This window comes from Metarhizium acridum (assembly GCF_019434415.1).
Source record: "Metarhizium acridum strain ARSEF 324 chromosome Unknown scaffold_579, whole genome shotgun sequence".
Classification (NCBI taxonomy): Eukaryota; Fungi; Ascomycota; class Sordariomycetes; order Hypocreales; family Clavicipitaceae; genus Metarhizium; species Metarhizium acridum.
The window spans coordinates 687,608-699,925 of NW_027094047.1; the positions used below are offsets into that span (position 1 = coordinate 687,608).

General features: G+C 52.6%; 4 protein-coding genes across 4 annotated transcripts; 3 read left to right on the plus strand and 1 right to left on the minus strand.

Moving 5' to 3' along the window:
- Positions 1–17: 17 nt before the first annotated feature.
- cnd1_1 (condensin complex non-SMC subunit Cnd1) lies at positions 18–1,683 on the plus strand (the record flags this gene model as incomplete). The annotated part of the gene is made up of 3 exons (XM_007815847.2): positions 18–250; positions 308–813; positions 869–1,683. The coding sequence occupies 3 exons, from the start codon at positions 18–20 to the stop codon at positions 1,681–1,683; spliced, it is 1,554 nt and encodes a 517-aa protein (XP_007814038.2).
- A 226-nt stretch (positions 1,684–1,909) lies between these two features.
- cnd1_2 (condensin complex non-SMC subunit Cnd1) lies at positions 1,910–3,777 on the plus strand (the record flags this gene model as incomplete). The annotated part of the gene is made up of 2 exons (XM_066122643.1): positions 1,910–3,526; positions 3,607–3,777. 2 exons carry the CDS (start codon positions 1,910–1,912, stop codon positions 3,775–3,777), a joined length of 1,788 nt encoding a protein of 595 aa, XP_065972401.1.
- Positions 3,778–5,805: 2,028 nt separating this feature from the next.
- Positions 5,806–8,268, plus strand: fcp1 (CTD phosphatase Fcp1; the record flags this gene model as incomplete). The annotated part of the gene is made up of 1 exon (XM_007815846.2): positions 5,806–8,268. One exon carries the CDS (start codon positions 5,806–5,808, stop codon positions 8,266–8,268), a length of 2,463 nt encoding a protein of 820 aa, XP_007814037.2.
- Positions 8,269–8,788: 520 nt separating this feature from the next.
- J3458_021489 (uncharacterized protein) lies at positions 8,789–10,114 on the minus strand. The gene has a single exon (XM_007815845.2). The coding sequence runs from the start codon at positions 9,734–9,736 to the stop codon at positions 9,077–9,079; it is 660 nt and encodes a 219-aa protein (XP_007814036.2). The 5' UTR covers positions 9,737–10,114; the 3' UTR covers positions 8,789–9,076.
- Positions 10,115–12,318: the final 2,204 nt, after the last annotated feature.

Genomic DNA, 12,318 nt, shown 5'->3' on the forward strand with positions numbered 1-12,318 from the left:
CGACACAGGTGCCCATCATGGCAACAATCAACTTTGATATCAACGATGCGCTCAAGCATTACATGTCCGACCCTACCACGATACCCACGCCAGAGGCCGACAGCGCCTTATTCGATTGCGAAAATGACCCCGAGTCACTTACAAATCCTGTCGTCAACCCGGTACTAAATCCGATTGTCGATGCCGTTACTCATGACCCAGACGCCATCCTGCGAGCATCAAATATGGACTCACTGCAGTTCCTCCTCAAGTGAGCAAGTGTGCTCCTTGTAGTCTGGACTCTATGCTGATTTGAACCCCGACACAGATACACTTCATTTCTGCCGACACATGCCTTGAGTAAAATATTCGACCTAGTTATGAGTGGACTGAGTGCCGAATGCGACTATATGTACAACGACATGGACACACCGGACGAGCAGGATTCCGTGCCTCATCACAAGCAACTTCTTGAGATTTACGGCTTTTTATTACAATGGACCATGGCTGCTGTCGAGACGAAGGCCGCTGAGAAATCATCAACGGTTCCGGCCGCGCGCGGTCGCGGCAAGCCCAAGAAAGGGGCATCGAAGGAGGATACGTGGGACTCGGCGACACAGCTACAGGCAGCATTGGAGATCATGTGCAAGGTGCTGAAGCAGAAACTGTCAAAGATCTTCTTAACAACCAGCGAGAGAGACACATTTATCGGGCTCCTTACTAGACCCGTTTACATGATTCTAGAGAGCGAGCAGCGTGCCAAGACTACTTCCATTCGAATGCACTGTTTCAAGGTATTGTGCATAGCTGTCAAGCATCATGGCCATGGATATGGTTAGTTGGAAACCAAAACGTTATTTTTACACAGCTATTCCTAACACACAAGCAGCCGCTCAGATCAACGTCATCCAGAATTTGACATACTTCGAGCACTTGTCAGAGCCCATGGCTGAGTTTCTGCACATTCTGGCTGAGACGTACGACTACCCTCAACTGGCGGATGAGGTTCTACGCGAGATTTCCAACAAAGAATTCAACTCTAACGATACTCGGGGTCCCAAGTCAGTTTCTGCCTTCATTGCTAAGCTATCCGAGTTGGCCCCTAGGCTCGTCATTAAGCAGATGACCATGTTGGCCAAACAGCTAGACAGCGAGTCTTACACGTTGCGATGTGCACTCATCGAGGTGTGCGGGAACATGATTGGCTACCTCAGTAGACAAGACGAGCGCAGTGAGAACCACAAGTCACAGCTCAATGCTTTCTTCGACGTGTTGGAGGAGCGATTCTTGGATATCAACCCATATTGTCGCTGCAGAGCTCTCCAAGTCTACATGAAGGTCTGTGAACTAGAACAGAAGTTCCCCAAGAGGCGACAAAAGGCCGCAGAACTCGCATGCCGCAGTCTTGAAGACAAGAGCAGCAATGTGCGCAGAAATGCCATCAAGCTCCTTGGGGTCCTCATAAAGACACACCCCTTCACAGTCATGCACGGCGCCCAGCTCTCTCGCAAGGAGTGGCAGGCACGCCACGACAAGGTGGAGGAAGAGCTAAATGCGCTCAAGCCCCCTCCTGGCATGCCTGGGTTTGGAGAAGAGATTGCCAATACTACTGTCGACAATGAGCTCTTGGACGAAGCTACCCAGGTGGATACGCCTCAGGAGCCCAAGGCAATGACTGAGGAAGAAAAGGTTAGCCGCCATTAAAAAGGCGCAGGAAGAAGCTGCCACAAGCGAGGCAATCGAAAAGCTGACTCTCACTCGACGATATTACAATGAAGCCCTTCGTTTCATTGATGTTCTGCACGATGCAACCGGGATCGTGTGTCAACTTCTAGGCGCCAGAAACAAAAGTGAGGTCATTGAAGCTATCGACTATTTTGAGATTGGCGACGCCTACAACATTGAGCAGAATAAGGTGGGCATTCGACGTATGCTGAGGCTAATCTGGACCAAAGGTAATAGTGATGAGGGCAAGGGTGTGCAGACTCATTTGATTGAGTGCTACCGAAGGCTCTTTTTCGAGGCCCCTGACTCTTTCAGCCCTAATGATGCAGCCAATTATGTTGCCCGTAACATGATCAGCTTGACATTTGGTGCTACTCCAGCAGAGCTCACATCGCTAGAGCAACTGCTCGCTACAATGATGAAAGGTGGTATCATCCCCGAAATCGTGGTGACCAAGCTATGGCAGGTCTATGGTGTGCAGAGACGCAAAATCTCAAGGACACAACGCCGTGGCGCCATAATTGTCCTCGGAATGTTGGCTACTGCTAGTCCGGAGATTGTAGTCGATGAGATTGAGACCATGCTTCGTACCGGGCTGGGTGCACACGGACGCGCAGATTTACAATTGGCGAAGTACACTTGCATTGCTCTCAGGAGGATCAACCCTACGGGGCGCAACGCGAAGGAGTCAACGGCCAAATTTAACAGGTTACCCAACGATCACGCTGTCCTCGGGCGGCTAGCAGCCATTGCTGAGGTTCAATCGGAGAGCAAGGAGTGGTACGGTGTTGCAGAACAGGCCATCAATGCCATCTACGCCATCTCCAAGCACCCCGATGTGCTCTGCTCTGCAATTATTCGACGCAAGACAAAGCATGTTTTCGCACAGTCACGTCCAGGATCTAGGCCTACCTCAAGAGACGAGACCAAGGGTATGCCTGACATCACCATGAACCAGACAATGAATCAAACTATGCAGGTGGGCAAGCCCAAAACTCGTGATAACGCTGTAAACCTGTCGCAGCTTTTGTTCATTGTCGGACACGTCGCCATCAAGCAGATTGTGCACCTGGAGCTCTGCGAACTGGATTTCAAGCGTAGGAAGCAGGAAAAGGAGAAGCAGACGCCGGCCAAGACGGACAAGGACAAAGAGGATGCAGATGAGCTGGATCTCATTGGAGGCACCACCGAAGATGATTTTACCGAAGCAATGGCCCACATCAGAGAGCGAGAGTTGTTGTACGGCACCGAATCACTCTTGGCCATCTTTGGTCCCCTAGTGTCGGAGATTTGTGCCAATAACACGTCATATGCCGACAAGGGTCTTCAGGCGGCAGCAACCTTGTGCCTTGCAAAGCTCATGTGTGTCTCGTCGGAATATTGCGAGACCAACCTGCCACTGCTCATCACCATCATGGAACGGTCACCAGATGCCACAGTCCGTTCCAACGCGGTGATTGCACTGGGAGACATGGCAGTGTGCTTTAATCATCTCATTGACGAGAATACCGATTTCTTGTACAGGCGTCTCGCCGATAACGACGCGTCCGTCAAGAGGACGTGCCTGATGACGCTGACATTTCTCATCCTGGCAGGTCAAGTCAAGGTCAAGGGCCAGCTTGGTGAAATGGCCAAGTGTCTCGAGGACGAGGACCGGCGCATCGCCGACCTAGCGAGAATGTTCTTCACGGAACTCAGCACCAAGGACAATGCAGTGTACAACCACTTTGTCGACATGTTCAGCTTGTTAAGTGCAGGCGGCAGAATGGAGGAAGAGAGTTTCAAGCGGATTATCCGTTTCCTGCTTGGGTTTGTGGAAAAGGTTCGTACAAAGTTGAACTGCCTCTTTTCTATGGCGGGGTCGAAAGTCTTGAAGTTGTTGCTAACAAAGCATTCGTGTAGGACAAACATGCGAAACAGCTGGCTGAGAAGCTGGCAGCTAGATTACCTAGATGCGAAACGGAGAGACAATGGAACGATGTGGCTTTTGCGTTGGGACTGTTACCGCATAAGAATGAGGAAATTACAAAGACGGTGTCTGAGGGGTTTAAGGTTGTTCAGGCCGCTGCCTGATATGAAGTGGCTGATGCGTAATACGGATTGATGTAAAATATGGGAGGGACTGGCATGTTGAGTTTAGGTGTATAGAAGGAGTTGGCTTCAATTTATGTTAATGACTTAACAACTTGGCCACGTATTGGTACGAGCGTAGCAAATGATGGCTAGGCTGCCTGTGGTGATGAGGCGTGCCTGATGCTGATGGAGATGAACTCGCTTGATGGCAGGAATGAGCGGCATTGTGTGGTGTTGGATTTCAAAATCGGGCAAAACACAAAAATAAAATAAGTATAATACCCCACTCTCGGAATTTAGCCGAGAGCTAGAGAGGTCGATGTATTTGTGAGGCACGTGGCAAGATGGGGTATAGAATGTGTGGTACAGATGTCCGAGTGTGGTGGCTATGGAGAGCGTCATGGGAATGAACAGATGGTGTTGAATGAACAAATACCAGAACACAGAGTAAAAGCACGCGCGCTGTATTGTATAGGATTCCTGGCACAAAATCTCTCTCTTTTTCTTTTTTTCCCACGAAGGGTTATTTGCCATGTACTCGACTGCATTAATTTTCTTTCTATCCAACATTTTCCATGACGCCATCATGGGACATGATGGGACAATGTCTAGGGTAGGGTAAGGAGAGACGAGAGTGAAGGACCAAAGAGGGCTGGATGCAAGCACGGGCACTTGAGAGTTGGCTGGCGCTGAGCTCGATGCTGATTGGCCAGCTCCCTCTGGCCTGCTTCGAGTGACTCCGCCCCTCAGACTGAACTCCCTGAGAGTAACGGTGGCTGATAGAATCGGAGTACAAAAGGGCGGGGAGTTCCCAGGCTCGATCCAGGCCCAGTCCGGCCAGACAGACAGTCGACGCCAACAGACACTTGTACTTGGACCGATTACTTGATAACCGGAACTGGACCCCCAGGAACTGGAAACCATGTCGGTTAGTAGTACAGGTAGCTAGGTGAAACACGTACTTGACTGCATCTCAACGCCGAACTGGACCGCGACCGCGACCGCGACCATCAAAGCAGATGAACAAGCAGCCATATGCAACCATACCAGACCCTTTCCACTGCTAGCACCAGTACGATCCGTCAACGGTCCTTATTCTATATTTTATTTTTTTCATTCCCCTTTCCCTCTTGAAAGCTAAGAGGATATTCCCTTTATTCCCTTCCACCGTCGTCACCTGACACATCACGTGCCTGTCAAGTACCTAGGTACCTGGGCATACCTGCGCAGGCAGGCAAGCAAACGGGCAAACACCTCTCCACCCCAAAAAAGCTTGGACCAAGGGTCATCCATTCTGGCCGATTAGCCAATCACGGCGTCCTTGGATCGCGGTGGTGCTGCTCTTTCAAGTCTGCCGCTTCCGGGCGGGTGCGTCACGTTGTGCCTCGACCGTCATTCGCTTTGGCACTTGGACTTTGGGAGTCGATCGTTTATCCGACTCCAACAGCTTCATCACCATCCATTCGCCTTTTGTCTGCGCCTGCGCCCACACAATACAAGGCTGCACCCCGACATCCTGACGAATTGCGCCCCGGCTCGTCTTCTTTGTTTCAATTGTTGTCCTTCATCTTATCTGGGCCGTCAGAGCGCAGCTGTCCCCGTTTGGTCCCAAGTTCGACCACCCGAGTTGACGACTTGCTCCGACAGAGTGGCGCGCTCTGCATACGGGCGGCGCATCGAGCGATATCTCGTCGCGATCGCAACTGCAACTAGAACCTAGAACCGACAGGCCATGGGCTTGATCGACGCCCACGACACCAGAAGGATTGATTCTGGGGGAGACTGTTAGGTACGTGGGCCGGCATCTACCGCACAAGGACACAAGACAGGACACAACAAGCTGACTCGTCATAGTCGGCAGTGTGGATGGTGACGTTCTCTCGTCTCACATCCCATTCCCGACTTGTTGATACTACTATATACCCCGGTATATACCCTCGACTGTATTAATTTTTCTGATCTTAGCTTGCTTCACCACAACTATTGTAATATCTTAATCGACCGCCTTCCCGCACACCCAGTCGTATCATGTACGACAAACTCGTCTCGTTAGGCTCGCGCCTACACTACCCCATAACCATTACAAAACTTCTCAAGTCGCCTGGAGACTCTATTAAGAAACAAGAAACCATTATCGAGTACAAGTTTACCTGGCGGCGGAAAGTAAGCGACGATGAATGGGCCGATGAAACTACCTATACCGAATACGACAGCCCTGCCGAGGGCAAGTTGAAGGAATGGCGCATCAAAGAGGGCATGGTCATAAGCGCCGACACGCCTTGTATGCTGGTCGAGGAGGCTTGTGGCCACGAGGTTCAGATCCAAGGACTGTGTAGTTTATGTGGCGCCGACATGACCGAGTTCAACTGGGCCACGGAAGAAAGGGATACTGATCGCGCCATGATCAACATGACCCATGACCAAACCGGTTTGATGGTCAGTGAGAGTGTCGCGATGAAGGCAGAGCATGATACGCAAAAGCGACTGCTTCGCCAGCGCAAGCTGAGCCTTGTTGTCGATTTGGACCAGACCATTATCCACGCCTGCATAGAGCCGACAATCGGCGAGTGGCAAAAAGACGAGTCAAATCCTAACCACGAGGCTGTCAAGGATGTCAAGAGCTTCCAGCTGAACGATGATGGACCAAGGGGGCTGGCTAGTGGCTGCACCTATTACATCAAGCTGAGACCTGGCTTGCAAGAGTTCCTCGAGGAGATTGCAACCATGTACGAGTTGCACGTTTATACCATGGGCACGCGTGCATATGCACTGAACATTGCGCGAATTGTCGACCCGGACAGAAAACTGTTTGGAAATCGCGTCATTAGCCGAGACGAAAATGGCAGCATAACTTCAAAGAGCCTGCAGCGGCTGTTCCCAGTCAGCACCAACATGGTGGTCATCATTGACGATCGTGCTGATGTATGGCCGCGAAACCGACCAAACCTTATCAAGGTCGTGCCGTATGACTTCTTCAAGGGCATCGGTGATATCAACTCCAGTTTCCTGCCGAAGCGGACAGACATTTTGCCAGCGCCCCCGCAATCCAACGGCTCGGCATTAGCGCCGAATAGCAACACAAATGGCTCGAATGGCGCGTCGACTGATGTAACTGATGTAAAGACGTCGCCTCTCGAAGAAATTGCGAGAATGAGTGGAGCCGCGGATGAAATTAGTCTGAAGATCCAAGCAGAGGAACAGGAAAAGTCGTTGGAGAAGCAGTTGACAGACCGGCCTATGCTGCACATGCAAGAGCAACTGGACAAAGAAGACGAGCTGTCTCAAGATGCCGAGACTGGAGACTCGTCGGCCAACCATCCGAGGCAGCATTTACTCAACGATGACGACGAAGAGCTTATTGCCCTACAGGATCATCTCACTGACCTTCACTCATCATTCTACGAAACCTATGACCGAAGACGAGAAGAAAGACGACAATCGGAGCCCACACATCCTCCCGGACACAGCAAACCGCGTCGTAGATCATCTGTGGATGATGGAGTCGATTTATCCATGGTACCAGACGTAGGTGATATCCTCGATGAGCTCAAGTCAAACGTTTTGTCTGGCCTCGTCATTGTTCTTTCTGGACTGGTGCCTCTGGGCGTAAATATTGAAGATTCCGAGATTGGCATGCAGGCGCAGAGCTTTGGTGCCCAAGTCCTGGACAGCATATCTCGACGAGTCACTCACTTGGTTGTATCACTGGCCCGACCCAGAACGAAAAAGGTGCAACAAGCGGCCAAAATCCCGAGCATTAAGATTGTAAACCACAATTGGCTCGTCGATTGCCTTAGCCAATGGCGCCGGTTGGACGAGAGGCCGTACTACCTCAATGTTGCGGCAGACCGCGAGCGTTCTGATGATACCACGGAGGCTACGTCTGAAGCCGAAAACGTCGAGGCGGAAGCTAGGGACCTCAAAGACTTTGACTGGGCCACTGCGGACAAGGATTTAGAAGAGTTTCTCGGTACTGATAACGACGATGAAGAAGATGAGGAGCGTGAGGACGATGAGGAGGAGGAGGATGAGGAAGAAGAAGAAGGAGGAGGAGGAGAAGAAGAAGAAGACAGAGACATGGACATTGACGATACCGTTGAGAGTGGTGCTGAAGCCGACAAGGACGGGGACACAGACAGTAGCAGGACCAACAGCCTCGTAAAGAAGGGCAAGAAACGGAAACTAGCTGTGGATGAAGACGAGTCGGACGGCGACGGACGTAACATAGTGGGGGAAAGCCTTCTGGCCAAGAAGCAGCGTCTAGCTCGCAACCGTGGAGCATCCGGGCTGAGATCCGTACGAAACACCAATGGGGATGATGACGAGGACGAGGGCAGCAGTTTGCCGACGCCTGGGCCGACTAACGACGAAGCAACGGCGGTCAGCAACAAGGCGGCCGCTATGGAGCCAGCGCCTGACGACGAGGGGGATGCGGATGACGATGAGTTGGAGAGAGAGCTCCTGGCAGAGCTGGAAGCCGCAGATGAGTAAAGCCGTGGAGAGGCGGCAGACATCCGTTGATTTTTTTTTCACCCGGCTTTTGTACTGTCTCGCTGGGCTGGGGAGTTTAGGGCCCTGCATATATATATGATTGAGCGGCAGCATGGACCGGACCCGGACTGGATCAAGGATACATTGGCTGGTTTGTTAGAGCGTGTGTTTTGGCTGTAGGATGTAAGGAGTCAGGTTTAGCAAATGAGGCGGTTTTCCACTCTACATGTATATGGTCGTCGTGGTTCAAGTGTCTATTTTGGTTGCTGCTCTAGATGGCAATGGGGCATATGTGTGCAATGAAATGAGCTCGTGTGTCAAAGTTTTTGGTGCATCTCAAGAGGATTCAATGAGATGTATGTACGTTAGCAGCGATTGTATGTACTCCTACCAGCAAGAGTAGGTCAACTATGTACTTGAAACGCGTGGTCTTCCCGCGCCACTTTGGAGGTTTTGTTCCCACCGCACGTCGTCGTCCAACCTTGAACCCATTTGATGTCGTACGCAGACCAGACCGTGTGTGCCCTTCACCACGTACCACCTTTGTCTCTCCCTCTCTCCATCCTTTTACCAAACCATGACTCGGTTGGCTTGGGTACCGCCCGCCCTCTGTGCACCATCGGTAACATATTTTCCTTCCTAAAGCTCCTCTCCTTGCAAATACTACTCCCTCAATGAAAAAGAAACCCTCGCAATATCCTCCTCGAAGCCCCCATCCGCTCCTCTTCCCAGTTCCGTCCCTGGTTCTTGCTCACGGCGCCCGGCCGCAACCATACCCAGACGCTCCAACAGACCGACACCCCCCGCTCTAAGCACAGTTGCCAACAGGGTTCGCCGTCTTCTTGGAAATGTTGCTCACGTCCGGCCCCGGGTGCGGGAACATGACGTCGGCCCCTTCAAGCGTCCCACAGCCGTTATGCACATTCGCCACAAAGATCTTGGGCCGCGAGCCCCAGGCGGCAAAGGACTCGGCGGAGGACGAGTTCCCCTGGCCGCCCTGGATGGTGATGTGGGCGCAGTTCATGTACATTTCCCGGTTGCCAATCTGGTTGAACCACGACCAGGCAAAGAGGGCGTCGCCCGAGGGCGCGTCGGCGGGCAGCGTGAAGGCCCATTTGGGGGTGAGCGGACAGCCGCCGATGAAGGAGCGGACGACGGTCCAGGAGGCGCCGGCGTCGTAGGACAGCGAGACCTGGCACGAGCCGCCCTTGTGGGTGGCGCTGCCCTCGAGCGAGATGCTGTAGTCCTGGCCGGCCGTCCAGTTGGCCACGGAGCGGCCCTGGTTCGTGTTGAGCAGCTTATGGTAGCCCTTGCACGGGTAGTCGGCGCCCGTGTCCATGAGGGGGCTGTTCATGTCGTAGTCGACGTTGGTGGTGTAGGGGTTGTACTTGGACCGGAAGGGCGGCGGCGACGACATTTGCATGTGGGCGGTGGCGAGGCCCGCGAGGACGAGGGGGCCGAGTTGCATTTTGATGAGTCTTTTCTTTTCTGTACGTGTATAGCTGTTTGAGAACTTTGCCCTGGGAAGTGAGAGTCGGGTGATGGCTTCGTGTCTGGATTCGGGAAGGGAGAGGAGGAGGATAGTTGGTTATATAGTTATTTTGGACATGGCAACGAAGGAGGCAGGCTTTGTTTGCAACGTAACTGGCGAGGTGCTACGCCGAGTATGCCAAACCAGTGCAACATGAGCAAACTCGGCTCCCTCCCCAATACGGTGATGCCGTCCGTTTTGCCTCCTTGGCGGCCCGAGCGAGGGAAGCACCTTGTTGCAGATGATACATGGGCTCTCCCGACCATTGTAACCGCCCCTCTGGTCCTCCCTGCTGGGTCAGACATGGCAACCAAGGCAGAGCCAAGCTGTCAGTTCACGGATAGGAAGTTGATTGGTACGACATGGGCGGGCGGGAAAGGGGACATCAACAGTCCCGAGACACTGGGGGTCCATGTAAGTGGATAGGACCGTGTTTCTGAGGCCGCTCCTCAGCCTGTGAAGAGCGATCGACGCGACTTGCCGCAGGTATGATAGGTGGGGGCCGCGAGACATGAGATGGAAATAACGAATTCCTTGCCAACGCGCTCGCATATCTCGGCAGCTTGTTGTGGTTATCGGGGACGAACACGGTGTACGTCCACCAGCGGTGCCGGCACGGAATGGTGCCATGCTCCATCTCGTTAGGAGGTCCATTTGTGAGGACTTTGCTAAGGAATCCTATGTAGAGAGCTTGCGGAGGAATACGACTCGGCGATGTGAGCAGAAAAGTAAAAAGAAAAAAACGTGGTAGATGCATGTTGCAGGCAGGTCTTCATCTGGGGAATGGGCGACAAGCCCCCCATGCAGGTCCAGCTGCCCGATTTGGAGGGTCGAAAACGGCCGTTTCTTGGCACCCCTGGCTGGATTGGGGGAGCGGCTTGACGATCCCGATGACACGGAGTGAAGGAGCGTGTTGTGGCAGACGTGTCTATGCGGGATCTACATTTGGACAAGGACGAGACGGATGATCGGCTGTTGGTTCATGCCATGGCCGCGTGGGAGGCTTGGAGGACAGACGACAAGAAAACCCCCCGATTAGACGGAGTTTTAGGTAGATTAAACTACGTAACTATGTACGTATGTGATTTGGTGAATACATATTGGCTAGCAGACTGGTGCTTCTACTTGTATCATGGCGGCAAAAGCCGAAGCCGTCCGCCTCGGTCTCGCGGCCGCGGCCTAGCAGGTCGTTTCCCTCTACCAAATTTTAGAAAAGGTGACTGGTGTCTGTATGGCCAGCTACAAGCGGTGTGCTGTGAGAGAGAGTCAATGTATCGTGCCGGGGCCGGAGGGGGACCGGGCTCTGTCCTTCAAAGTGGGATCGCCATCCCGGCCGGTCCCGCTACTTGCCCAGTCGTCTCGGGTGCTTGCCACCATATGCCTCTGTTGTTGGTGTCTAGTCTGATTAATGAATTAAATAATTTTTACTAGGATTTTTTCTTTCTTTTTTGGAAATTATGCACTCGGCTGACCCCCAATCAATGCAACCTTTGAGAGCCCCAAAGTCCCAAACGGGATCATGCAACACGGCCTTCCTACCTTCTCAATCGGGAAAGGATAAGTCGTCCGTTCTGCCCTGACGGCCTGTCCTAGCCCCATGGCGGGAGCTGATAGGGCCGCAGGGGGACTATTTGAGGCAACGTTGATTCTGATCCTGTTTGGGAGCTTGATGGCTTTTGTGGGCTGCGAGGAGCATGGCATTCCCTCCCGTCTTTGGCGGCGTATAGTGGCTCGTTGTGGCCATCATGAGACCTGGTTTGTGGAGGTTTGGTGATTAAAGGACCCTGGGTTGGGGTTGAATTCGCGTTACAGGAGGAGCGTAGTATTCTCTTGTGCTGCTTGGTGTTTTTTGCTTGTGTCGTCAGCCTCGCCACGCACACACGCGTCTTTCGGAACTCTTCTTGGCTCGTCCGAGTTTCTATGTGAGTGGGCGAGCCGCTCCGAGACCCAACGACAGCAAACGCCTTCCAAATCGAGCTGTCGCATGGCGCTTTTGGGAGGCATCCAGACGTGGTCGTATGCGCCTTTCAGGAACCAGTCTCTTCATGACCCCAGTGTCGGGGATGATGCCTTGTTTCCGTTTCCGAGACCTGGGCTGCTCGCCTCTGGTATTGTGCCATGCAATAGCAAGATGGGGCAAAAAAAGCTGCTGCATGGGCAGTCCATTGCAATACTGTTGGGCCTCTGAGCCATGTCATGCTGTTGTCGAAGCGGCATGATTCCAACCGGATCCCTGGATGGATCGCCATGAGTAAAAAAAAAAAGAACCTCAACCTGAATCAAAGAAACACAACGAGCGTCGCCCCAATGCCGTCGGACCGGAGGCAGCCCTTCTTTATTTGCCCCTTGCAGTCGAGATCCAGGCATGCGTTTCTTGGCTTTGACATTGGAAACACTTGCTGGCGAGTCAGTCATGCACGGGGGCTCCCAGCTCCTCCATTAAGAAGATGGTAAACTGTGCTCATTTTTTCCAATCAAACATGGCGTGATGAGGCTGGCCATTGCTCTGTGAAAAATCT